General features: G+C 40.4%; 1 protein-coding gene across 3 annotated transcripts in view; it reads right to left on the bottom strand.

Moving 5' to 3' along the window:
• Positions 1-27,585, bottom strand: part of clcn2c (chloride channel 2c) — a 176,932-nt gene that overhangs the window by 107,623 nt on the left and 41,724 nt on the right. Inside the window, exons 1-2 of one of the 3 annotated variants that reach the window (XM_046073720.1) lie at positions 10,364-10,518; positions 8,910-9,105 (exon numbers count right to left, since the gene is read on the bottom strand). Coding sequence is in view for 1 of the 3 variants with exons in the window: in XM_046073718.1 (XP_045929674.1) it covers positions 16,638-16,788 (151 nt within the window). In the remaining 2 variants the exon portion in view is untranslated. Of the gene's footprint in view, positions 1-8,909; positions 9,106-10,363; positions 10,519-16,637; positions 16,789-27,585 lie in introns of those variants that run through there. The other 2 variants (XM_046073718.1, XM_046073719.1) reach the window with 2 other exon arrangements.

Raw genomic sequence — 27,585 nt, 5'->3', positions numbered from 1 at the left:
TTTGGACGAGACGGTGGAGCTAACGGTCATGTGTGGGGCTAGCTAGCTTGCTTATCTATGTGCATCTGTAATTCATGTTTCATTTTAACAGGGCTGACAATTTTGTTTAGCGAACAACAGGCTTAAAACTTAATGTACTCACCAGAGGAAGTGAACAGCTTTTTCAACGGTGTTGGTTAAACTTACACAGTGCCGTGGGTACGAGTCACTCTGGCCTGATTGACAGGTTGCCATGGTAACCACTTGTCAATCATAGATAATCCAGCCCTGAAGCATACTCTGCTTTATGGTCTATTTTCCTCTAAATGGGACCATAATTTACTAAATGAACATCATGTTGTATTAAATTAGACGTGAAACTAGCAATTGAGACCATAAACCCATTATGAAAGTGTTAACTGAGGTAATAAATGAGGTGAGAAGTAGGGTCATTTTACCATTATTATTAATGGAACCAGACTTCTTTTTGCAAACAGTAGCCCCCTGCTGGCCGTTCGGTAGACTGCAAGTTTAAGGGGCTTGCGTATCAGTTCTCTGACCGGAAGCTTCCCACTTGGTTCAAACTCATCTTATGAGTTGTGAACGTAAAACAATCTGAATTATCTAAATTATCTGAACTTGAGAATAGTTCAATTAAACTTTGTACCAGAGCTAGTACTGAGGCAAGGCTGCACCCAATGACCTTGTTAAAGGGGCACGTATGTAGTTTTTCAATGAATTTACTTATTAATAAATCAAATTTTCACTGCCTTATAGTCAATGGGCTCAAACCTCACTTAGAAATTTAGCACATGCCTGTTTTCTCTGTTGCTTGCATCAGCCACTATTATGCAGCTCTGTGCGCGCTCCCAAGGATCTCTCAGGCTACAGCGACAACACCGCAGCTAACGACATGCAGTCCACTAACACCACCAACCACCATCTCCCAGCACAACAAAAACTCCACGCAAGGATAAAAACAACAATAAAGTTTTACCTAACCCTAACCCTACCCTTAACCCTTTCGGACCCAGAGAGATTCATAGGATGTCAAGTAAAAACACTTAACGTCAGAAAGGCTGGAGTGATGGAGAAAGTCACGTTAGCTCGCCGGCTAATGGCGAGCAGTTGCTAATGTTATCTGACACAAAGTTGTTTTGCTTTCTACATTACTTCACCAACTAACGCGGCCCATATTACTATCCTTAGATTTATTGTCGTTTAAGCAATACTCAAGTACACAGCTTCTCCACCTCTGAGTCGCTGTAACTAACATGACCCACATAATATACAATAATGCAACAAAGCGGCGACAATAACACTGACCCATCCACTAACGCTACAGTAAAGTTACTTACTGCAATCTAACTATAAAGTTATAAAGTGTGACACAATCTCGATATAATATTTAGTCCAGCTCACTAACCATTTCATTATCATCCAGTACATTTAGCTGTGCTTACATTGCTGAGCTTCCGGTGAAAGACACACAGAGAGGAATGTTAGTTACTGAAAAGCAGCAGGCGAGCTAACACCGATGTAGAATGTCGGCTAAATGCAATAAATGTAACGGTATCATGTAACCAGTATGGATTAGTTCAACCTGCCACTGATAAAAATATTACTGTATGTTGTGTGAAGCTGTCTCCCTGTCTGTCTATAGCCGCTCTCACTCAGAGTATTGTGCCAATATGCCATTGTCTCGCTGCGCTGTATGAAAGGTACGGAGCGCCAGGGTTGATCTGCCTCAGAGTTGGGAACATTGAATTAACAGAGCCTGAACATGTCTGTGTGAAAAGCCACAGCCGGCATGCCGGTGTTTCTACGTTGATTGCAGGATCTCTGTATGAAAGCGGTTGTGTTTCTGGTTATGCTCATAAGTTCAAGCGAGCACGTGTACGAGCACACGCCTGGTTGCAATCTTAAAACCGCACCGCTAGTGGCTGCTGGAAACTCCACAATGCCCCTTCAAAGGTTCTTCAAGCTACAAAAAGAGGGCTTTCTGTAAAATTATGACGATGCATGCAAGGAAGTCTGCAAATATGCTGACTATGCTTCTTTAAAAACTTAATTTAACTGTTGAGTGAACACTCAGCAGTAAATTCATTCAATAAACGTTAACCTTTTAAGGTGACATTAATAAAAGTTATAGATTACAGTACATTATAGTTATAGATACATTAAGTTTATGATAAAAATGTCCACTGAGTTCCTGTACAATGTTTCAATGTAGAACCCCTTTGCTCACAGTAACAAACAGATCGGCTGGCGGAGAAACATGGTTTTCCGAGCTTCGAATTTAGTCAATATAAGAATCAAACACCACTAAATATATCATCTTGAGATGACAATCAGTGTGTGTCTCTCTTGTTTCTGTGTTGAAGAGCATTGATACTGAATGGCAGCGTTCCCTTTTATGCTGTATGTTGGAATAACCACGGGAACCCTAATTTGGACATCTAGCACCTTGGGACAGGTGTAGCAATTTTTAAATATGTCACCATCTTAATTATCCCAGCTATTGTTGTTATGGGTGCCATCTTGGCTCAACCTGATGTCTCTGAGATGACAAAATGAATGTAAGCTAAGACTGTGGGTAGTGACTATTGTCTCTGCTGACACACACACATTGGACCAGCGCCACAACCTCCATAGTAAAAGCAACGGACAACAGAAGTGCAAGTACACCACACGCACACACACAATCTGCTCGAGTGGCACTGAATCAAATATTGATCAGAGGCCCAAGTCTCCTTGGTTACTTGATATATTAAAGTGAAAGTTCCCTCACTCTCTCTCCCTCTCTCTCCCACACACACACCAACAACCACAGAGTTTAACAGTGTGTTTGTGTGTGTTCGTGTGTCACTTATTTTACGTTCTGGAGTTGGCTGGCAGCGGAATGTGAATGACGTCTGAACACCCCCATTGTGCATCAGTGTGGCGCCCAACACACACACACACGGGCAGGACACAAACCCATGGTCGTATATATTTAAAAAACCTGCGTGTGTGGGTTCCAGTGAGTGCGTTTAAACAGTGAACAGCATGTGTTCTTCAGTCTTTTGCCAGGTTAATGTTGCCTGTTGACTGCTGATCTGGTATATGCAGTGCATGCTGAAGTGAAGTGTGTCATAAACCATTATCCAATCACGCTCCGGTCTCCGGTACATTACCTTGATCACAGCTATAATTTGAAAACTTTTAAGTGTTTCAAGTAGTTACAAGTAGAAAATATGAAAAGAACACGAGCTCTCAGTTGCCTGGAATGAGATTTTCGTGGTGGGAACATTACAGTCTCAGTGGGTGCATAAGTACATATTATGTGTACATGGTTAATGTTAAGGATCTCCATTGTGAACCACCACGTATAAACATGAGTGACTTTTCTGTGCACTTTGTTCAACGAGTCCAATAGCTGACAGATACACAGCCTGATTTGTTCTTTTTTTAAAGATGTAAAGATTTTTATGGGAAGATGTTTGGAGCTGGAACATTTAGTTACTTAATCATTTACCAGGAAATTCATTGTAAACATTATTAATAGTAGCAGTTCCTGTTTGCAGTGTACCCATGGATGGAAAACTGTCACTGGATTACTTTCATACTGAAGAAAATTTAAAAAACATGATTGTTCTCAGGCAAGTTCTGGAGTAATAAAGTGTATCTTTTATCATTGTTTCACATTTTTTCCCGCTGGTCAAAGGAGATAATGATAACTTCAGAAGGTTACACTTTCTCCCATGAGCTGTGTGTCTGTTCCAACTTTTAAGCAAGTTGGTGAGCGGACTCAACCATGACAACTAATGTCCTGCTTTATTTAGAAAAAACACTGATGTGTCTCTTTCACCTCGTGTAGCAACTTTGAACTACACTAAAAACTGATTTCTCATTATGGAGAACATATAACTTAGTTCTTTTTTGTATTTTACTTGGTTTTCACTAAAAAGGGTTTTAATGCTGAATCCAGGATGCCACTGTGGGTAGCTCCAGAAGAGAGGGCTCCTTCTAGAGGAGTTAGGCAAGGTAACACCTCACATGCAGATGGCACATGTACTTTACCAAAAACATTACTGGCACTTTACATTTTATCTATGTTCCAGGAAATGGAAACAATTGCGTTGTTTATTATATCTGCTACTAATGTAAAATAAAATGTTCAGTAAGTATTTACATTCTTTATACACAGACATTTCTGTATTGATTAAAAATCAATTGTGTCCTGGGTCAATTTGACCTGGGGAACATCATTAATGGATCCAAAAAGTGAATACAGTAACATTTACCCATAAGACTGCGACAGATGACAATACACAAGGGAGAGAGAGATGCAACAAAAGGTCCACAGCAACAGGGTTAATTGATAATGTAACCATTGGTTGCAGCCCTGAACATAGCTTACTTTCATTAGCATTAATTTAGAGGTGCATTTCTGGCATCATTAAGTATTATAGTTAGCGCTGTTTTGGTCTCCACCAACTCGTGAGAAAGCCATGCCGGTCTTTAGCTGCTAGATTAATAGTTAAACTCTCTTCACCAGCTAATGACCAACTTTGCCCGCTGTTTGGTGCTGGGCTATTGCTGGAAAAAGGAACTGCAGAAATGGGTGATACGACTCTCTGGGTTTGTCTCTATGGGAGACATGTTTCACATTACACAAAGTTATTTTCCAACCATAGTTAATGTAAAAATATTGATTTGTGGAGCTTTATTGATTTAGAAACTAGTTTGTGTTCTGCCTTCGCAGGGCTGAATTACAAGTAATGCAATGATATAAATGATTTGGAAAGTAATTTTTGCTACATTCCTGTAGTGATCCACCTGGTCCTTTTAAAGGTAGGCACCTAGAAAGGTTTGATTTGTGTGTTTATTTCAGTTGACAGAGAATGGTATAACCAGCAGAGCAGAGCAGTGGTGTGTGTGTGTGTGTGTGTGTGTTGAGTATGACTATTGATGAAGAGGCAGACAACAAGGACAGGAGTTAATCTTTTAACTTTCAGCCCTGAAACACTACACCTGAGAACTGAAACTGACTAACAGCATTAACACAGTCCTTCCTTTCCTTCCATCTCCACTTAATCTCTTATCTAATCACTTGATTCTCCCTTCAGTGCTTGGTTTATTTATTATTCTGGTTTACTAAAGGTGGAATATTTGGATATTTATTTGGCAGTGTTGTTGGTTTTACCGTTCAATAAAAGGTCGTTCAAAATTAAAATTCCAAATGTGTATTGCTAATCCGTGCTAAACTGCTGTGACAACATGTCAGAAGGAATTAGAAGTCTGGGAACACACATGCGCACTCACACACACACACACACACACACACACACGGTGTGCACAAAATACAGGAGCCTGCACCTCACGCAGGTCACCAAAGTGGCAACATGGGAAGTGTAATCAGTTAACGTGTAAGAGAACACGTGTGTACGTGTGTGTTTGTGAAAGCACGCCCATGTGTGTGTCCCACGACAAATGTGTCCATTCTCCACCTGGACCTGCCATTAGCCTGTCAGGTGCTCTTCTGCTCTGCCATTTCAATCAAGTTTTCAGCCTACAAATGAGTGAGTGGGGAAATAAAGACAGGATGAAGACGGCCGAAAAAAGTGAAGAGTAGGAGAAAGGGGGATGAGGAGATGAAAATAGAGGAGAGGAGACAAGGAACGCAATAAAATGGAGAGGAAAGAGAAAAAAAAGGAGGAAAATTAAAGACGACAAGAGCATGTGAGCAACTGTTGGTCGCTAGGCGCCCGCCGGTCACCATAGCAACATGCAGCACCATGGTGAGCTCCTGCTGACATCACACCTGTTGAAGCAAAATAATGTGTGTGTGTGTGTGTGTGAGAGTGAGAGAGAGAGAGAAAGCGTGTGTCTTGGAACCAATTAAATGACACAGCAGTGCAGGTGGAATGAGAGAAAGAGAGAGAGACAGAGGGGGGAAAATAAAGAAGAAAAAGACAGCTGTGTATATTTCATTACCTTGTGGGCACAGCTGCTTACACGGTGTTTGTGTGAGTGTGTGAGTGTTTGTCCCTTCTGGGATGCTGGGAGCCCATGTGGGAACCCGTGACATCAGCAGTGAAAGTGAATGACAGCAGCCTGAAGCCTCACGCATGGTTACTAAAGCTAAAGGTGACCCCCCCCCCAAATAAACACACACACACACACACACACACATCCAGCAACAGAAACAATGAAAGATAGAGAAACTGAGACAGAGAGATAAAAATAGACATTTCATTATCTGAATGTTTCCCCTCGTTTCTTTTTTGATGCAAGACAAAAACATGATCTTTTACTTTACGCTTTTTAGGCAAATCAAGGCCAAAATAATGTTGAATTCAACTGAGAAAAAGAGAGAAAGAAAAAATACCCAATAGGATTGATGTAAATTTCCTTTGGCAACTCCCGTCCGATCACTAAGATAAATTAAGCTCGACCGGGATTTGAATTGGAATCACAGAGAGTTACCTTCTACCGCTGCATTTTGTGTGTGTGTGTGTGTGTGTGTGTGTGTGTGTGTGTGTGTGTGTGTGTGAACTTGCCCTGCGCGCAGGGCAAGTTCCTCTTGTCAGCTCAATATTTCATGTCCGTTCTCATGGCTGAGCTCTTTTAACAGAATTTATTACGCTGCACAAATGCACAAACACACACAGAGTAATGTAATCACACTGCTTGTGTAATCCTTACCATTTAACCCTGTCATGTGCGGGGATTCAATTTAAAATGGTCAAGTCTCAAATGAAACGCCGTATCTTTATACCATCAACCTTTAGAGCACAGTAACAGACATGGGAAATTCAATTGTTTCATTGGCATTACTTTGGTGGATACATCTGGTAATGACATTAGGCTTAACCCCACCCGAACATTTAAATTAAATGTGAAATAGCAAAAATACTAGATGGATTAGGGAGGAATGTACAAATATTTTGATTCACCATGAGCAGGCAGTCTGACAGAGTGTGACAAGATGCTCCCTGACGTCTAGAGATTACACACCTGAGCGTGCACGCACACACACACACACACACACACACACACACACACCCCAGAGGAAGAGAGGACTGCCAGGATCAGGCTACCTCTCTGAGGTCCCTGTCTTACTTCTAACCACAGTTTTCTACTTTGAGCTTCTTTCTGAATACTCTGCTGCGAAGCTCAATACTGCAGCCTGCTGGTCAGCTGACAAAATAACAAGCTTTCCCACAGGACTATACTGGGTGGTTGAACAGCCAACAGTCAGTGAAAACACAGTCTGTTCATCCTTGTGGCACTTGTTTTCCAGTTTATGGTCTCCAAATGGAGGCACTGTGGGTATGAAAACACATTCAGCTTTGCTGTTCTAACTTCCCTTGACAGCTTCCCTTGTTCCTCAAATTCAAACCAATTTTCCTAACTTTGGGATTCAGAACTAATGGGACAGAAAAGTGGACGTACCAAAAAAGCATTTGATGTCTGAAAGACAGGCAGTGTAGAACATATATAAGTACATTTATTCAAGTACTCTATTTCAATACAATTTGGAGGTACTTAAATATATACATTTTAAATCACTTTCTACTTTTACTCCACTAAAATTTTGAGGGAAATATTGGACTTTTTACATTTTATTTGATAGCTGTAGTTAGTTACTAATTCCTTTGCAGATTGCTGTTGGGTCTCCTTGTCTTGTTTCCAGCGTGTATGAGTTGTTAGCAGTTCCACTAAAGAGACATTTCATGTCTTTAAATTACAGCTGGAGGCCTAAATAAGTCAAAATGTTCAATATTTTTTTGAAAAGTCCAAAATATGAATAGAAATTTTTGTTGTAAAAATGTTTCTTTTAATCAGTTATCACATTTATCTAATGACCCTCTAGATTTATCTTGTGAATAACACAGTTAATACTAGCAAAACGCTATTCACACATTAGTACACAGCTTTAACATCTGATAATGTCACACTTGATAATATGTTACTCACAGAAAGAGGACTTCTTCCACCACTGTGACCTGACTCAGCAGGTATGAGCAGTTTTGCGAGTGTTACCTTTTTAAAGGTGTGAACACTGGACATATTTATTACTGAAAATAGTTGGCAAACCTCGTCAGATTTAGATATTTTTAGCAGCAGCACAGAGCTCTATCAATAGCAATGTCAACTGGTTACTCACTCTGTTCGTCTGTTCAGACCACTTTGTTCTGGCTGGGTGAAAGAAGCAACACTGTAGATGCGCACACAAATAAAATTTCAACATGGCTGGTCACAGCAGGGAGTCCTGTATAAAAAGCAATGGACTTCATAAAACTAACTGAACAACAGCACCTGGATTATTCAGGTCCCTGTGGTATTTGTATCCTTAAGATTGCCTGCTATAGATCGCCAGGAAGTCTACATTATTATTGGCTAATTAAGCACCCCCATCCAATATTCCACTCACAAAACAGGAGAACGTGAACAAGTCAGCTGACCTACACATGACGTAAATAAGCCCAACTACCCAGAAAACTAACACCTGCTATCAATTCAAATCAGAGTTACAGTGGACAGCAGTGGGGATTTGGATTCATTACTCCATACTCTATTTAAATAGCGGATTATATCATATTATCTTGTCAACACACACCTATTAGGAGATTAAATGAGTTAAATGGTTCCCAATTGGAGGCACATTTGCATTGATGGAAATTAACAATTTAAAGTAAATTATTAAAAGATGGTACGATGTGCCATATGGAAAATGTTGCCTTCGACTCCTGACAAAACTCAGAATATACTTCAGTCAAACAGTTGTTAATGGCAACTCAACATCAACATAATGAGCCATTATTTCAACAAAAATGGATGGAAGATCTCATAAGATTAGAGCAATCACAATCGCTGAAGCATTATGTCCTGAACACTTGCTTCATATCTTGGTGGCAAACTGCACAAGCTGATATACTCACTGCAAGTTGAAAACTGCAGGTAAGGCAGCTTTCTGAAACTGCCTCAAGGATTGATCGTTTGACCTTGATGAAATGTACATTTCTTCCAAAAAGATCCACTCAGCATTTCCAGAGCCCTGGAAAGGGCAAAGGTGCCCTGGCAAGTGATGCAAGACTGCTCGGTGCCTCGTCAGGGAATGATAGATGTGGGGTGTAGCTGTAGGGGCAGACCCAGTCAAGCTTTAAAAGTCACCAGTTAAAAGCTAAAAATTAAATGTTCACATTGTGGAGATAAACTGACTGTTGACTTTTGCAGGCAACACTACAATTCATCCACAGGACTGAAATGGGTCCTCAAGAGTTTTGCCTTTGATTCTAATCTGTGCTAAACATGTGATTCATTATAAGACATAAAAACGATAAGAGTGGTTAAATAGGTCACTGTGCTCTGTCTTTTTTTCTTCTTTATTTTTGATGTTGAAAGATCTTTTAATACACCAACATGCCTGATTTCATGCCTGAAATTAGGCACACTGGAGGGTAATCTGGTAAAACTGAGACGCAGCTTTTCTAAATAGTGTTTTAGTTAATGAACACTGTATCTGAAAGAAACTATAGATTAGAGTGTCCACACCAAGGGAGCCCAGCAATGAGATGTTTTTTTGAATGTAAAATTAACAATAACCATAAAGTGTGGCCTAAACATAATTTACAGCAAATTTCTGGACATAGTTACTAAGTCTTGTACTAGTTTATGAAATATATCATTGTATTGTAAGTATAAATTACAGTATGCTGCCAGAAGAGCAGTGAAAGCTCAATGTTATTATCAATTCATCTGTAATAGTGTACTGTATAAACTCTTATTTTGTATTTTTTAATTTATTTTTTATCTAATGCGCAGTTTTCAATCTGCTGTGTGTATCTTGAGCTCCTGTAATGAGTGAATTTCCTCAGTGTGGGATCAATAAAGTCTTATCTTAACTTGATAAAACATTAATTAAATATATAAGCTTTCTACCAATGACTACCATAAAATCAATATAATAAATTGATGTGAAAATGTATTACATATGTGGTTTAAAAGTTGCTTAACCTTAACCCCATATTGAGTCAAACGCTGAGATGGCAGTTACTGCTGCTCTGCTAAGCTAGGCTAGCAGGACTTGTTTAGCTAGCTTTAATTTAGCTAGTTTGTTTTCACCATAACAGAATTTAACGTTTTTATATAATATCACATAAAACAAAGAGGAGGAAATAGTAAATTTAGCAGCAGCTGAATTTAGTCTTGATATTATACATGTCTGTGGTATAAAAACATGTCAACAAGTTAATTTAGGCAATATGTACATCGATCTACCACTGCCGTTCAAATATACAGTGATAAAAACTTTTATGATTTTTACTTTTTTTATGTGGCTGTTAAATGGCTATTAGTTGTTTCTTTTATCAACGAAATTGGCAAAATAAGCTACCTGTTGTTGGAGCTGCTCGGCTGTCATTATAGGTCACCGTGAACAATGCCTGGAGCTGCTAGGTCTGCGGAGCTGTTGGAGGAGTTGTACACGCATGGCATAAACACACACAAACAAGCACACGCACACACACTGCTAACACAGTTTAAAAGATGACAGCTCCTACGGGGCCAGAGAGCGCAGATGATGGGCTTGAGATTCTGCTGCTGGCTGCACCATTCAGCATCATTAAACACCAGCAAATGAATAGTAAGATTTGAGTTTGTTTCTCCGTGTGTGTGTGTGCATGTGTCTAAGATATGAATAACAAAACCGTATGAGTGAGCAATAATAAAGAGAGATTGCGCTGATCTAAGCAGGGGAATACTGTGTATTTGAGTGTGTGTGTGTGTGTGTAAGTGAGAGTACCTCCCCGTCTTCCACAGCAGCTGCAGTCATAACCCAAAGCAGCAATGAAGAAGAATGTGTGTGCGTGTCAGTTTATATTTACATATATTTTCAGCCAGTCACCTCTTGTTTTACGTCTGTCCCTCAACTTTTGTGTGTTTATATTTGCCTTTTTCTCATTGCAGAGAGAAAAGTAGCGCGCGCGCGCGTGTGTGTGTGTGTGTGTGTGTGTGTGTGTGTGTGTGTGTGTGTGTGTGTGTGTGTGTGTGTGTGTGTGTGTGTGTGTGTGTGTGTGTGTGTGTGTGGCCACAGCGCAATCCAGATCAAATCTCCTATGCTTGAAGCTAGCTGCCGAGGGACAAATGAATTCAACTGCTGGCAAAGCGGTGTCCTGATCCTTACAAAGAGGATGAGGGGAGGAAGAGGGAGATGGATGGCTGACTCATCAGCTGCCAGTGAAACAACAGCAAAACTCATCACCAAGATGAGAGCAGAGGACACACACACACACACACACACACACACACACACACACACAGCATTTAGGATCTATAAGAGATTAGTGCTGGGTGCATGGAGCACTTCTTAACAGCAGAGGGAGCTGCATTTACAGAGAACAGGCAGTTGCACAGAGAAAAATGTTACTAACGTGCTCAACAGCACTTTAGCAGCAACTTCTTTCAGTCACTTTGATCTCTCATCATTCAGAAATACAGGGAAAACGCCAGGTTATTAAAAATGTACCTAGGGTCGGGGGATAAATGTGAGAGAGGTTTACCTAACTTATGCATTCTGGCATTCAAAGTTTTCCCAATGTTTTTAATCAAATCCCCCAGTTTATTCCCAGTAAAAACGCATTCTGATTCAGTGTTTCAGGGTTCATGTAGACTGACTAGAGATAAAACAGTATGAAATTTATTGTTAAAATGTGCTGAAAATGTTCAATAAATACTGATACACACACTGAAATAATTTTATTTTGAAAACCACAAATGTGCAGTTACAGTAAATTAGCAGCACTGTGCACTTTTTGTTTACATAAACCTTAATATAATATGCAATATGCAAACATATGCAATGCACATCAAAGGTGCATCAACATTAAAGCTGTTATAAAGTATATACAATGAATGTGTACACTAATAAATGAGTTTTAAGAAGATCAAGCCTAACATTTGACATGAATACAGAGCAGTCTTGTATGGGGTTAGGGTTATAATTTTGGATTTATTTACGCACTTTAAAAACATTTATTGTAAGTTGTTTTCTTTTTACATGTTTATTTACAGTATTAAACGTTGAAATGTATATTGTAATAGGCTGTATATTAACTTTTTGGGAGAAAAAACTGGTAGTTCTATGTAAAATCAGACGTTGAGCACCCCCCATATCGCCAAAATGGCATGATCCTTGTTTCGCTGCGAAGCTTCGACTGTGAGATTGACAGTCGAATCAGGCCCTGCCCATCGACGCATCAAATCTTCGACTATGCAGAGTCAGCCCTACAATATTTACAGCGAGTTTTTCAAATCATGGTAATCAAACACTATTTTAATGATAATTACATTTTGTAACGTTAATACTAACGTAATATTCCCATGGTTTACCATTAAATCGGTCACCGTTTCATTGTCGTACCCGGTTTATTCCAAGGCTACACATGCTTCCTGGCTAAATGGTATGGAATATATGTCCTGTATATCTAGTTACGTCAATCTATCATTTCAAGCAACTACTGCATGCTGTAGGCTGAGCTACTACACTGGTACTACCCCTGCCTGAATTGTTTTACTTTCCTTTCTCTTTTAGTTACTGTAGATATGCAGTACATGTACAGGACTGATTTATTGTGGTTCCCTTTTGGTACAGTATATTATACAGTCCCCTACTTTACATAAAGTCTACCTTTGATTGTGATTGTATTTTATTCATAAAGTTTGAATGTATGTACATGCATGTACTACAGTCCCCTCCTAAAGTACTAGAACGGTAAGGCAAATTCCTTTGTTTTTGTTGTTCACTGAAGACATTTGGGTTTAAGATCAAAAGAAGAGTATGAGACAAGAGTTCAGAATTTCAGCTTTTATTTCCTGGTTTTCACATCTAGATTTGTTAAACAACTCAGGACATATCACCGTTTGTATTAGACCACAGCATTCTTAGGTGAACAAAGGTTATGGAATAAATAATCTTAAAGTAAATAACATTTAATATTTGGTGGTATAAGCCTTGCTTGCAATAACTGCCTCAAGCCTGCGACCCATCGACATCACCAAACTGTTGCATTCTTCATTTGTGATGCTATTCCAGGCTTTTACCGCAGCTTCTTTCAGTTCTTGTTTGTTTCGGGGTGTTTCTCCCTTCAGTCTCCTCTTAAGGAGAAACAAAGGAATTTGCCTTACCCTTCCAATACTTTTAGAGGAGACTGTATATGCCCTTGTGGTATACCACTGTATCAAGTGCATGACAATCCTTGATGCTTTATTCTCTGAGTGTTGCTTGAGAAGAGATGACACTCACAGACTAATAAAAGTAGAAGGAGGGAGAGAGACAAAGCTAGTGTAAGGATGTACAGTTGTGTTCAAAACAATAGCAGTGTGTGACAAAAGGCCCAAATCCTTTAAAAAGCTTTTATTTCTATACACTGTCAATCACTGAACTAGTATTTAGTTGTTTCTCAGAACTGTTTCACATCTGTGTTGCATGGAGTCGACCAACTTCTGGCACCTGTGAACAGGCATTCCAGCCCAGGACGATTGGACTACATTCCACAATTCCTCTGCATTTCTTGGTTGTGCCTCAGAAACAGCATTTTTGATGTCACCCCACAAGTTTTCTATTAGATTAAGGTCCGGGGATTGGGCTGGCTACTCCATAACGTTAATCTTGTTTGTCTGGAACCAAGATGTTGCTCACTTACTGGTGTGTTTGGGGTCGTTGTCTTGTTGAAACAACCATTTCAAGGGCATTCCCTCTTCAGCATGAGGCAACATGACCTCTTCAAGTATTTTGATTTATTCAAACTGGTCCATTATCCCTGGGATGTGATAAACATCCCCATATCATGATGCTTGTGCCACCATGCTTCACTGTTTTCACTGTACTGTGACTTGAATTCAGTGTTTAAGGGTCATTTGACAAACTGTCTGCGGCCCCTAGACCCAAAAACAACAATCTTGCTTTCATCAGTCCACAAAATGTTGCACCATTTCTCTTTAGGCCAGTCAATGCGTTCTTTGGCAAATTGTAACCTCTTCAGCACATGTTTTTTTTCAACAATGGCTCTTTCCAAGACTTCTTGCTGATAGCTTGGCTTCGCATAGGCGTCTAATTGTTACAGTACTCGCAGGTAACTTTAGACCCTCTTTGATCTCCCTGGAGCTGATCATTGGCTGAGTCTTTGCCATTCTGGCTATTCTTCCATCCATTCGAGTGGTAGTTTTCTGTTTTCTTCCACTTCTTTCTGGTTTTGGTTGCCATTTTAAAGCATTTGAGATCATTTTCTGCACTTCTTTATATGTTTTCCCCTCTCCAATCAACTTTTTAAATCAAAGTATGCTGTTCTTCTGAACAATGTCTGGAACGACCCATTTTACTCCGAATGTCAGAGAGAAATGCACTACAACATTTGCTGCCTTTGTCTTTAAATGAGGGCCTCCTGTTGACACCTGTTTTTTCATAAAATGAATGACCTCACTAATTGAGCTTCACACTGCTATAATTTTGAACACGCCCCTTTCAATTAATGATTCAATTACACAAAATTGGCAGCATGCCTTCCATGACTGTTGGTTCTGTTGGTTTTCTATTACTCTATTACACCTACTAGTAAATTATTTGCCATGTAGGAATATAATTTCAAAAACCGTGATTGTTCTGGTTAATGATGTTGGACTGCTATTATTTTGAACACAACTGTAGATATCATTTGGCAAGTCTCAACAGGTTAGACATGACCACAAACACACACCATTTGCAACTGATGCTGTGTGTGTGTGTGTGTGTGTGTGTGTGTGTGTGTGTGTGTGTGTGTGTGTGTGTGTGTGTGTGTGTGTGTGCGTGTGCGTGTGCGTGTGCGTGTGTGCGCGCGCCCATGAAGCAAATGATCATGACATTAGGTAAGACTGTGTATAGGACGCATAACAGGATTAAACACAGGCTGTAAACACAAGTCATTCTGATGCATGTGGAAGATGAGAGAAGGGATTTTTACTTACAGCGCACACTCTCACTCTGACACACACACACACACACACACACACACACAGTTATTATTATTCCCAACAACAGCGCAAAGGGAAAGGTGGGGGAATCTTAACATGAATCCACCTATGCATTTAAATACCGGATTCACCCACAGACTCACAGCACAGGATTTTTGTTGTGACGATTGTCCAGAGCTGCAGCATTTCTTCTCCTTTCCTTCCTATCCCACTGTTCAACATGATCAATGCTCCCAAAGCAAAAAGCAGTAAGTCTCTTTTTGAGCAGTAAACTGCCTTTAGTATTACATTTCTAACACTAAGGTAATGTTCAAATGTTGTTCCCCCTTCAGGCAGTGATGCTTCAGATGGTTCAGGCTGCTATATGGAGTGTATACTGTTACTCTTTCTTTTAATAGGGCAGATATATTGTATTTTACAGTATAATGCTTAAAGTTACCACTGCAGCTGTGACGCAAACTGACATGACTGTCTGAACTGCAGTCATCACCAATGATTATTCATACGATATCTTTTAATTCAGTCTAAAAATGAAATTCTTTCTCCTTTCCTGTACAATATTCATGTAAACATCCAAGTCTGTGACATTTCCAGACTTCTCAGATTTTAATAAACCCATCACGTTTCTCTCGTTCATCTGGTGTTTTAGTCCCATTAGAAGGGCTCCAGAGAAATCCCTGTGAGCAGTTAGCGAATCAGCGGACTGTAGCTCAGACTACAGTAAAATATGATGTTCAGTGACATTAAAATACACGTGAAAGGTTGAGTGAATCACTGTTCCTGACCTTCTTAGTACCACAGGGCACTCTGTTTAAAGGCACACCTCATTATTGACTGCTTGGAAATATCACATATAAAGTGGTATGATGAGCGATGATTTACAGTACAATGGTCTTAAGTGCTAAGGTACTGAGATACTATGTGAGTGCTTGTGTTTTATGAATTTAACTCTAGGAAAGTTCTTTGAATCAATGATTAGACAGTGAAAATATGACCCAAATCTCTTCCTGATTTGAAGCATTTCAGGCTTTCTTACCTTCTTTTTGTGGTTCACGCAGAGCCGTACAGGATTCATGTTGAGCTATTTAAATTGTAATGTAATCCCAAAGAGAGATTTTATAAAATTGTTCTTGGAAGAACTAAAATAGGCTCTGCCCACCAGGGCTGAGCAGTATTTGATTGTTTCTTTGATCAAAGATGTGACAATTGGATGAATATTCATTCCACATAAAGCTATAAGACACATATTCTGACACACATTCTATCCTTAAATGTCAAAACTTTTAGACATTTTACATGTTTATATTTCAAAAAGCCACACACAAAAAAAACAATAACAGTAGACTTAATTGAGGACAATTATGTATTGTATTGGGTCACAATGGAAAATGTTGACATGGCTCAGCTCTGCTGCCTACAAGCATTCTTCTTGATTTTATAGACCTCCCGCCAAATTATGCTTTTTTATACAAATTAGAGGAATATTTCGAGTTGCAGAAGTTCCATACAGAAGAATTAGCATCACTTTTCCTAAATAACAGGATTTGGATCATAATTTGTAGACATTGTGTATACTGGCAGGATAAGTTTACATTTCAAGCGGATCTGTTTGAACACTTTGCTTTTCATCAGTCTCAGCGTTGACCGTGTGGTGTGAAACTTACTGCGACACTTGGCACAGCGTCCCTTTTCGTACTCCAGCAGGTCCAGGGTCCGGCTTCGTTCGCTGAGCGATCGCCTCTGCCCACTCTCTCTCAGCCGTGCGGCCTCCTCTTTGGCGTACTCCCCGAGTTCCTGGGTGTATCGCCCATACATCTGGAAACCGACATGGCAAGGACATTAGTTTCAGAGTTATATGTACCAACAAGCAGAGAAGAGACAAGATTTATTTTTCATTTTTCCAAAGGTGCAATTTAACTATAGGAAAGTTCTTTGAATCAATGATTAGACAGTGAAAATATGACCCAAATCTCTTCCTGATTTGAAGCATTTCAGGCTTTCCAGCTTTTTTGCAGCCTTGCTGACTGGCTTTACTTTTCTTCAACCTTATACTGACCTGGAAGACCTCTGGTCCATCAGGGTCATTTCTAGGGATGGGGATTGAGACCCAGTTCCAAAAGGACCCGGTTCCAAAATTTCTCAAAACTCGAAAATTATTGATTACTGATTTAATTAGAAATGCAATGGATAAGAAAATCATCAGGCTGCAGTCTGCCTGCTCTCTGTCGGCTCCTACACGCGTGCGCACACACACACACACACACACACACACACACACACACACAGCGGCAGCAGAGCAAGAGGCTGCGCCGTCGCGGTGAAATACGGTGAGGGTTAAGTTAGCTCCAAACTACTGTAACGATAGTTGATGACAGCTACGCTTGTTACTGTCACTGTGTTATCAAGTGTGCGCAATAAAACTTTTGCAAGTAAAAAGACAATACTTTATCAATACACCTGACTGTGAGGTAACGTTAAACATGTAGAAATGGTTAATTTAATCATCTCTGTTCTCAGTATCTCATCCTGTATGTTTTATACAATAATATACGCTAGCTTGGCATTAGCCAAATATTAAAAAGAAGCTAAATAGAGAGCTGTCTTTCTGGAGCAAAGACTGGTCTGTAGTTTTAAAAACTCAGGTGCTGGCTGAGACAAACCAGCCGCTCTTCTTTCTACCTGGTAACGTTACTTGCAGCCAGCGAGAGAGGAGGGACTGATACAGACTGATGTTGTTCTTTCTGAACCTCACTCACTACTTGTGATGTCAGATAAAGTTATTGAGTTACTTTGCAGTTGTAAACATTAATGTTGCTGCTGTAGAAACAACATTTAGCTGTATTTAAAATGTGAAATTAAAAACAACCAGGCAGTTATTATGTAGCCTACACTTCAATAAATGTTTATTTATTGCAAGTGATATGTCATGTCAATATATAACGTTATCGCACATTGAATATTTTCCTCATACCTTGCAGGCCTACCTCATGCCCCTTGGGTCTGGTCTTACCAAATAACCATCGCTAAATAATAGTAAAGTATCAATAGTGGTATCAATACAGAATCGGATCGTAGTCATTTCTAAAGGTCAGAGGTCAGTGTAGTAGAACAATGAATTGCACACCGGGGGCTGAAAAATCTCCCTCAGTCTCAGTCTATTCTATAAAGTAGGTTGTCTTTTGCTTCGAGGAAACACACACACACACACACACACACACACACACACTCTCAGCAATTAACCGTAGAATTTCTCACTGGCCGAAAACCAGTCAAGCCCCAACCTAAACTGTGACCCCAGCATAACGCCACACACACACAAATAATACTTACTGTGAAACTACATACATACGCTTAAAAACACTAAAACACACACATACAAAAGAAGTCATGTCAGCAGAACAAGAGACAGGAAGTGCCAGGTTTTGTACACCGCCCAGACACCAGCTCACCCTCCCATAATGCCCCTGGGTTGTGGACAGGAACAGGGGCACTAATGACTTCCTTTTGGCCTCCTGTCACAACACCGCAAGGTATTTACGTAAACCCGCATCAACTGGTCCGTCAAGGTCATCATGGCTGATTTCAGCAGCATGGGAGACGTTGGTGGAAAAAAATTGGATATTAGTAATAACAACAATCAAACATCACCACACCCACAGACACACGCAGCCTCCTCAGATGACAGAAATTGTCTAGATGGCGGCCCTATGAGCAATGCGTTGGTTCTTTTTCTGGGATTTACAAGAAGAAAAAAAAAGTATTTAGAATTTGATTTGGCAGCCATTATGAATTCATGCAAAACCTACTATTCAATAAGCCCTCCAAAACAGATCCGACACACGGTGTATTTGAATTTACTAGATTATAGCTATTAATCTTCAAAGTCCAAACCCTGTGGTGCACAGCTGAAGTCCACAGTGAAGGGATTGGAACATGCAGTACTGTAGCCTCTTTCCTAAATGCATAGTGCCAGACTATCAAACTCCATGAGAGTCTCTCTGCTTGTGAGAGGACCCAAAGAGTGTGTCAGACTACATACTGAACAGAACCAACACTGGAACAAATCTGCAGTTGTTCAAATGGAACACAGGCTGCCGGGCACATTTTCAGCTGCCTTTGCAAGGCTTAGCTACACGGTGTTCTCATTTTGAAATCATGACGAACAAGATTTCAGTTCTATTTTGCTTTGGTGGTAGTGTTGCTGTTGTTGCTGTTGCTGGTGGTGTAATGATAATAGTGTTAACAAATGTTGTTAACAGCCTTTGTCCTATAATAAAGATGAGACAAAGCAGACTTTAAGAAACAAAAGCGGACTAAATCTTCATATATCTTTGACAAAAAATGGTATTTGAAAATAAAACAGAATATCTATATCTATTTCATTGACAAATACAGAGGAGACAAAATAACGGACTTTTTATTCACGCAACAATGAAAATCCAAAACTTCCTGCACACCCGGATCATCTAACCGTTCACATCACACCTGCAGTTTAGCACCAATATCGCTGGAGCTAACCACACGCCTCACGGCCTCAGGCGTTATGCCAGGTGACAAGGTATAAGAAAAATAAATGACTACCTTGTACATTTCTGTTTTTAAAATCAAATGTACAGATTCTCTACATTTCAGGACAAAAGAGACACTGGAAAGAGGCCTCCATTTCTTGGAACCTGATGGAAGAAATGTTTAGATGACATACAGGCAAGTGCACACCCACACACACACATACACACTCAGACAATGCTGAACTGTGAATGATGACAGATACAAACTTGGCACCTTGTAAACACCGTCTGCCATGTACACTCAAGCAGGAGGACTGTAGGCTATTTTTAGTCACACACACACACAGAGTTTTGTGAGGAAAAGAACGCTCCCTAGTTGCTGTTTAACTGGAGTCACAGCAGGTTGACTGACAGCAGAGTTGCAGAACTGTCATTAAAAAGGGAGGATCAAGGACATTTACCTAAATAAGGGGCAGGTCCAATTCTACAAATTCACAGAAAGGAGGAGCTCAATGCAGGTACAAATTCACAGAAAGGATGGGCTCAAGACAATACATATTTGACAAGGCCTCTTCACAACTATGCTGTGAAAAGGTCGACTACTGCTGTTTCCGAGGACTACAGCACTTGCTTGCGCAAGTCCCATCCATATCAAACATGGATGGTATTTGTACAGCTTTGCCAATTGTGTCACTAGGGTCAATAAAATTGAATCTGTCACTGGTATCAGTGCTACTATCAGCACCAATGATAACTTTCTTAAATGGTTCAGGCATTGGCCAGACGTGACTGGTATGCAATAAACACTGTTTCCATAATTGTCTAAAACGATTTACCTAAAAATTGCACAAGCCTGAAAAAAGTATCGCTATGTATGAATCTATTCTTAAGGCTCCAATATGCTTCAAACAATGTGTTTGTTGGATTGCCTAACAGCATCTGAAAGCCCCTTTGTGATGGCAAATTCAGTGGTACTGCATCCAATACTCTTTGAACCTTTCTGAAACAGACAATCTAACAGTCATGCCCATCACACTGACTGGCCAGGTGTGTGGAAGAATGAAAGTAGGCAGGATTTGAACTTTTCTCCCCAACGTTCTTTTTCCCCATTCTTCACAACTACTTCTGTCACTCTATGAATGTATAATTGAAACTGTGTGCCATTATCCCAATTTGGACAAATCATTCTCCATCCTCCAACCATTTCGTTCGCTGTGACAGTAAAGTGACCATCTGCCTTTCACAAGTTGGCCATAAGAAGGCTGCCTGAGGTCAACCACTGGGCTTGAAATGCCTATCTGCATAATTTGGGCACTTCAGTTTGTGTTTTGCTGTGAGGGTGTGTTGTTTTGTTCATTTCTGCATCTTAGAAACAAAGACGGGCAAACCAAGATGGCGCTGCATATAGCTGCCACGGTGTTAGGTGTGCTGTGTTTTGTTTTTGTGTTAACACCGTTTTCGGCTGTGATTCCTAGAGCTCTTTCACCAGAGAAGAGCTCATGCACATCAAGGGAAAACCAGCGGATTTATTTCCCACTTTTCTCGCATCATCAGTGGAATATTGGCCATTTTGGTGAAGGACACGCTCGCTGTTGTTCGGGCAGTGAAGCGCCACAGGAGAGATAAACGAGTCAGGACGCTTGTGCGTTTCCGACGGCGAGGACTCCGCACACCACTACCGGCAATATTTCTCTCCAACGTGCGCTCACTGTGTAACAAACTGGACAAACTTCAGCTACTAGTGGGGGAAAAACAGAGACTTTAATTCATCTCATCATCCAAGATCCTGTTTGTGGATTTCAGCTCTGCTTTCAACACCATCATTCCGGCCATGCTGCAGGACAAGCTCTCCCAGCTGAACGTGCCTGACTCCACCTGCAGGTGGATCACAGACTTCCTGACGGACAGGAAGCAGCACGTGAAGTTGGGAAAACATGTCTCTGATTCCAGGACCATCAGTATCTATGATATATATTTATATTTTCTCTCTTGCCATGCAGAAATTGCAGTTTTGTACTTTGTTTAAACACATAAGCCGATTCTCTGGCAATATGAGAAGCACTAAAGACATCAAAAATTCTGGCACTATTCTGCAGGACATTTTCTTGTCAGATAGACTTCTACCCTTGCATAAAGTTATTTCCATGCAGTGGTTACATTTTGCTCCACCATAAATGTCTTTTGTCAAGTTCAGCCATGCTATCGAGCACCAACTCAATACTATGAACATGTGTTGTTGCTTACGTAACCAGTGATGTAGACCAAAGCACAGTAGGACCAAACATCACTTTAAAGAATAGATAAAAAATAGTCATAAAAAGCTTTACAAAGAATGAAAATGTTTGTTGATGAATGCCTGTTCTTAAAAATGTGGAGCTGGTTCCACTTCAAAACCATTTCTCAATACCAAACACTACTCAGTATAAAGGATTAATTGACTGACAAGCCTCAAAATACCTCGCCGGATCCATGTAAAAGTCCACTATGGGAGTAGGGAAGGAATGAACACAAACAGAGGGAATGAACACAAACAGAGAAAAAAAAAAAATCAAGAAGGGAAACATTTGGGGAGCGATTTGGGGTTTCTGACATCAAATGCCAACCGCTGTTCTACCCAAGATGCCTTTCTGCATGGCATTCTCAGCCACATTCATGATCGCCAGCCCTAAGTTTTAATTAAGTAAGGAGACTTCAAACGCAACGGAAACTCAAGAGACCCAAAAACAAGAGGGCAGAAATAGACCTTCTCAGATGCACCCCCTTGAAACTTGCATCTGACTAGAGGAAGAAAACAAACAGACCCATCCAGAACAAAGACATTACTGGTTGAAAGCCTATCATTATGTTGAGCATAGTCAGAAACGAGCACTCGGCTGAGCCTGCCTGCCTGGGTTAATTGATCCCAGATGAACGGGTTGTCCCGAACTCATTGTTCTGGCTGCTGGGGCAAGGGAAAGGGCACGGGTGACAAATAATTCCAACACATCTATTAAGAGCATTAGTTGCTGGAAGAACCAGTAGAGACAATAATGCAAACTTGTTGCAGGTCATAAAATATCTCCAAAGAAGAATTCCACTTTAAACATTTAACATGAAAGAAACAAAACAGTTCAAAGACTTCCAAAACCAGAATTTAACAAGTGACAGTTTCGCCTCTAATACCATAAATATGCCTTGAAGGGAAAGCGACCTTGTTTAATGAAAAAATAGGTGAGATAAAGATTGGAGACCGTGTCCTTGACCTGTTATTTTTTTGATGCAATGGTCCTCCAGAAATTCTACGAAGGGTAGGTTGGGAAAAACTTATCACCTGAGATAGCATCTGAATATCTTAAGTGTATGAGATAAGGTGCTTTACTTGAACCAGGCTGGGTAAATGAATCTCAATCTACTACCCTTGTCTTTCAACAATTTTTGATAGATGGACCCATAAGATGACACAAGAGATAATGACCCTCTTGGAAATTTGAAGTTTTCAGGAACTTTAAAGATACAACCTTGTTTCTAACTTTAGTTTCACAAACTCATGGCTCATTACATTTTCTCAATACACAGGGGATCATAAAATCCCTCCTGAGAACCGTACACCAGAACTGAGGTCATGAATTTTACAACATTAGTGATGTAGGACTTCTCTGGTAAAATTTCAAAACTGTTTATGATTCTGAGCTGGGTACTAAGACAAAAACAACAAGGACAGGGGATAAGGAAAAGACGTCATGTTTTATTAATAAGAAGAGTCCAGGCAGGAAAAACAAGTCAAGAAACTGAGGACAGAAAAAGACTATAGACAAAAGTCCTGATTGTCTCCAGGAGCATATTATATATGTATATAGTATGTTTAAGAATTAGGTATGCTGTGCTCTTTTAGAAGCTCCATCTTATAGCCGTAGTGAACCATCTGTTTCTACCTCAAACATTTGCTACATAACTATTTCCAATATCAGACATTCTAATGAACAACTAGAACAAGAAGAAGGGGGGATTGTCATACCGTTTTAAATAGTGTTTGAGTGTTGAACCCTGTATTCCCTGCATTACTGTACTCATAAGCATGTTTAAAATGTTGAACTGAAACAAAAATCCAGTTTCTGCTGCAGTGAGAATGCCACCTACATTACTGATTTTTTGGTTCTGACAACTCAGGTACTGTTTATTTGGAAGGTGCAATATCTGCAGGGATGCCACTAAAAATAGTTTGTTATATCACTTTAATTCCAGTGGCCACATCAGCAATTAACCAACTGAGCACCAGTGTTGTTAGCTGTTGTTAAGGCCCATCCCTTTCAGCACTCTGTATGTTTCTCTGTGACTCTGTATTTTACTCCGTCTTCTGATTAAAATCAGCGGGAAGCGTATAGAGAGCTGAGAATACAGGACTACTGGGTGTAAATTTTGACAGTCCAGTCATTTGTCATCAGCACATCTGGACCTATGAAAGTGAGACAGCTAACGCTAGCTACACCAGAGACGATTTAGGATAAGACACGCCACTAAAAGAATCCTGAATAGAATCTACAGGGAAAGCCCATAGCGCCACGGATGGCAGTTGTGTGCACATATCCCACCCCTCCCGCAAGAAAGCCGATCATCTGCTTTTTAAAAGGCGAGCTGGGAAACATTAAGCCAATCATGTGGTTCCACTGACATAAGTGCATGGTTGAGGTCTGCGACAGTTTCAAATGTTGTGGTGTGTGACCAGATCAGATGTACTACATGAACGCCAAAACACTGCATGAAAAGACGCCAGACTTGATATGTTACTGAAAAATACCGAAGTGCCTTCTATAAACGTATATGTATGCTGACTGTATCCATAATGTCAGTTAGCGTAGCATTTGTCCAAGGAATCTGGTGGGATGAGGTCATGGCATCATGTCACCAACGCTTTGCATAAGGGTTGGGCAGATAGACGATGTCATCGTCCATCGGCGATGGCTGCCAGACATCACAGACATGTTGAGCCAGCCTCTTGACTGTCTCCTGGGAAACCCAGAGGCCTCAATCTTAGACACTGTTATTCCATTTTAAAAAATAGAAAAATATGGACAATAGCTGCTGTATCATTATTAAGAAAGTGAGGAAAATTCAAATTCAGTGTCAATTTAATGCCAATATAAACAGGTGGGGCTCATTTTCAAATCAAAATTGCGATTTGAAAGAAAGCGATAGCTAATCGTGATGACTGTGATTAAAAAAGGTAGGTTAATTATACAGCGCATCTGACCCGTTTTAAACAGTCACGGCGTTACAAATTCATTCCGTTGTCATCCTTGTGTGACAGACTTGCCGTGCCATCCTGCCATCCTGTTACGGACACAGGGCTGTACATTTTACAACAAACGAAACTAGATAAAAACATGTGGGATAATGGCGTCGACACAGGCAGCGGCAATGCTGTGGTTTTGTGCGCCTTCTGTCCGGCGTCAACTCATACTGAAGTGCTTCAGCAGCAGAGCGTTTAGCCTGCCCTACATTGTTGACGTGTTTTGAATTTTATTGATTTTTTCAGTTGTACTTGAGATTTGTGCTTCCACCGTGGTGAAGTATCGGGATATACTGTCGGGAGTTTGCACAGGGTGTTTTGAAAATCGACTATATTGTCTATGCCGTTCTGCGTCTGACTTCCTGCCCAGTTTATCTGTTCTGTGCTGCTTGACGCAGCTTCCGTCAAGAAAAGGCTGACAGTGATTATTGAACTTTGGTTAAACTTAAAAACTACAAATCATATCGTAATCGCAATATCTGGGAGAAAAATCGCAATTACATTTTTTCCCCAAATCGTTCTGTTGGAGGGACTGAACTAATCAAACACACAACAACAACAACTAAAGGGATACAGAAGTACAAAGATCAGCAAAGTCAATTTTCGTACAAAGGTACAGTGGGACCATTGGGAAAAGACAAGAACTTGTGTGTGTGTTTGCTATCTTGTGTGGCATTGCGTGTGGTTCGATGCCAGCTACACACAAGTCAGGCATACCCATAGTGGGGACTTCAAATGAGGGAACAAGAGCCTAAAATGTACAAGAATGGGACTAGAGAGCTGATCACACACACACACACACACACACACACACACACACACACACACACACACACACACACACACACACACACACACACAGCTGGCTAAAGTCCAAGCAGTCAACCCCAAATGACCAGGAGCCTCACTGTTTTAGCCCAGCATGCCACTACTTACTGCAGATAATGAGCTCCCTCACAGAGCGTGAATGCATGTGTGTCCATTTCTGTGCATGATAAGAAAGTGGAAAAAGACTATTGATTTTGATCACTCAAAGATTCAGGGTGGTGCAGTGGAGAGCCAAAAAGCAGATAACATGGTGCTTTTCTTGTCTGTCAACCTTCCTTTTAAAAAACATTCATCCATTCAATAATAGGTGGAGGAGGGGATCCAGCACACACCTTTTCCTGCTGTTTTTTTATGTGTGTGAGTGTAAGTGTGTCAGCACACTTGTGTAGGAAGGAAGAAGAGAATCTGAAAGAATCATTGTGCAATTAATCTAGAGGAGGGACTGTGTGAGGGGACTGAAGGAAGAAAGGGTGGAGAGTTAGACAGAGGCACAGAGGAAGGAATTTGATGGTGTAATGACTTTTCACCCTAACAACGTTAAAACTGTGGGGGAAAACATTGCATCCTTGTGAGTTTTTAAATTCACAGAATGTTATTGAACACAGCAGGACCTTTGTCTGATTGTTAAGTGTGGCATGTTTCGGGGGGGTTCTCACAGTTCAACACATCTAAAGTTGAGTCACCTTCAGCTACACACTCACTTCAAAACTGGCTCAAAAAATGTGCCCGACAAGATCTGGGCCCATATTTATCAGACTGCTCAAATGAAATTTTGGACTTCAGTGAAAGATAAAAGTAAAAATCCTTCGCTTTTACTCCTACAAATCTTGGAGTTTCTAACTTTATTACAAAATTGTTCTTAAATTTAAAAGAGTGCCAGAGAACTGTTAAGTTGGTTAATGGTTTATCTGACTGCAGTACAAAAGCAGAGTACACACCTGGTGTCAGACCGTACAAAATAGAATCTGAATTTATAGAAATACATTAGCTGAAACAATACGTATAACAATAGGGTAGTTTAAATCTACAGTGCATTTTACGTTCAGTAGGATGTTGCATTCACTAACCATTGTTATAGCCTCTATATAATTCCACCTCTATATAATTACTCTGATGTCTCTCCTCTATCAGCAACAGATAACAGAAAATATCTACTGGATGGTGTTCTTGATATGTCTGCACTTCAAGCAATTGACCATGGCGCGGCATTAAAGGCTGCCATTGCTTTTAATACTCCAGTTGCTATTGATGATAGCGTGGCTATTTGAAAATGATGGGCTTGTTCAGGATTTCTCATGAGAGAGATATACCATAGACCCTGGTGAAATGTCAAAATAATAAAAATAGACATCGCCAAAGCTTACTGCATATGTGAAGTTCACCTTTAAAGTTTACTCTTCTACTGCTGTAAGTAGGAGTAAGACACGTGATAAATGTGTCTTATTTTCACTTAGCTTTATCGAGCATTCTTAGTTTGATCATTGAAGCTTAAAAAAAATGTGTGTTCAAATTTACTCCAATAACAGCAGGACCGTACTCAAAAAAGACCAAACGTAAAATAGATTAAAAAAGAGCAACAAGAGACCTGAAAGGAGAGAGGCTGAAATGTGGGGTGAGATGTGGAAGGATGTACAGTAAATAAAGGTTTCCCAATCCCCCTGTGGGGCACCCCGGGGGTCTAATAAGGAGTCTTGTGTGCTTGCGCCAGGCTGCCATGCCAACCCCCTCTGGGCCTCTCTTACACTGACCCAAAACTGACGGAAGAAAAGAAGTTAGGATGGATGGACGTACGGATGAGTAGAACTGTTAGAGGCAGGAAAAACTGCAGGAGGTGTTGGGGAAAAGCTGCGGGGCCATGATGGACAGATTGCAAAGAAAGGTAAAGGAAAAGGAGAATGGGTTAATGTGTATGCAGGAGTGTGTGTGTGTGTGTGTGTGTGTGTGTGTGTGTGTGTGTGTGTGTGTGTGTGTGTGTGTGTGTGTGTGTGTGTGTGTGTGTGTGTGTGTGTG

Source organism: Micropterus dolomieu, linkage group LG17 (genome assembly GCF_021292245.1).
Source record: "Micropterus dolomieu isolate WLL.071019.BEF.003 ecotype Adirondacks linkage group LG17, ASM2129224v1, whole genome shotgun sequence".
NCBI lineage: Eukaryota > Metazoa > Chordata > Actinopteri > Centrarchiformes > Centrarchidae > Micropterus > Micropterus dolomieu.
This window is presented reverse-complemented; position numbering and strand designations above follow the sequence as displayed.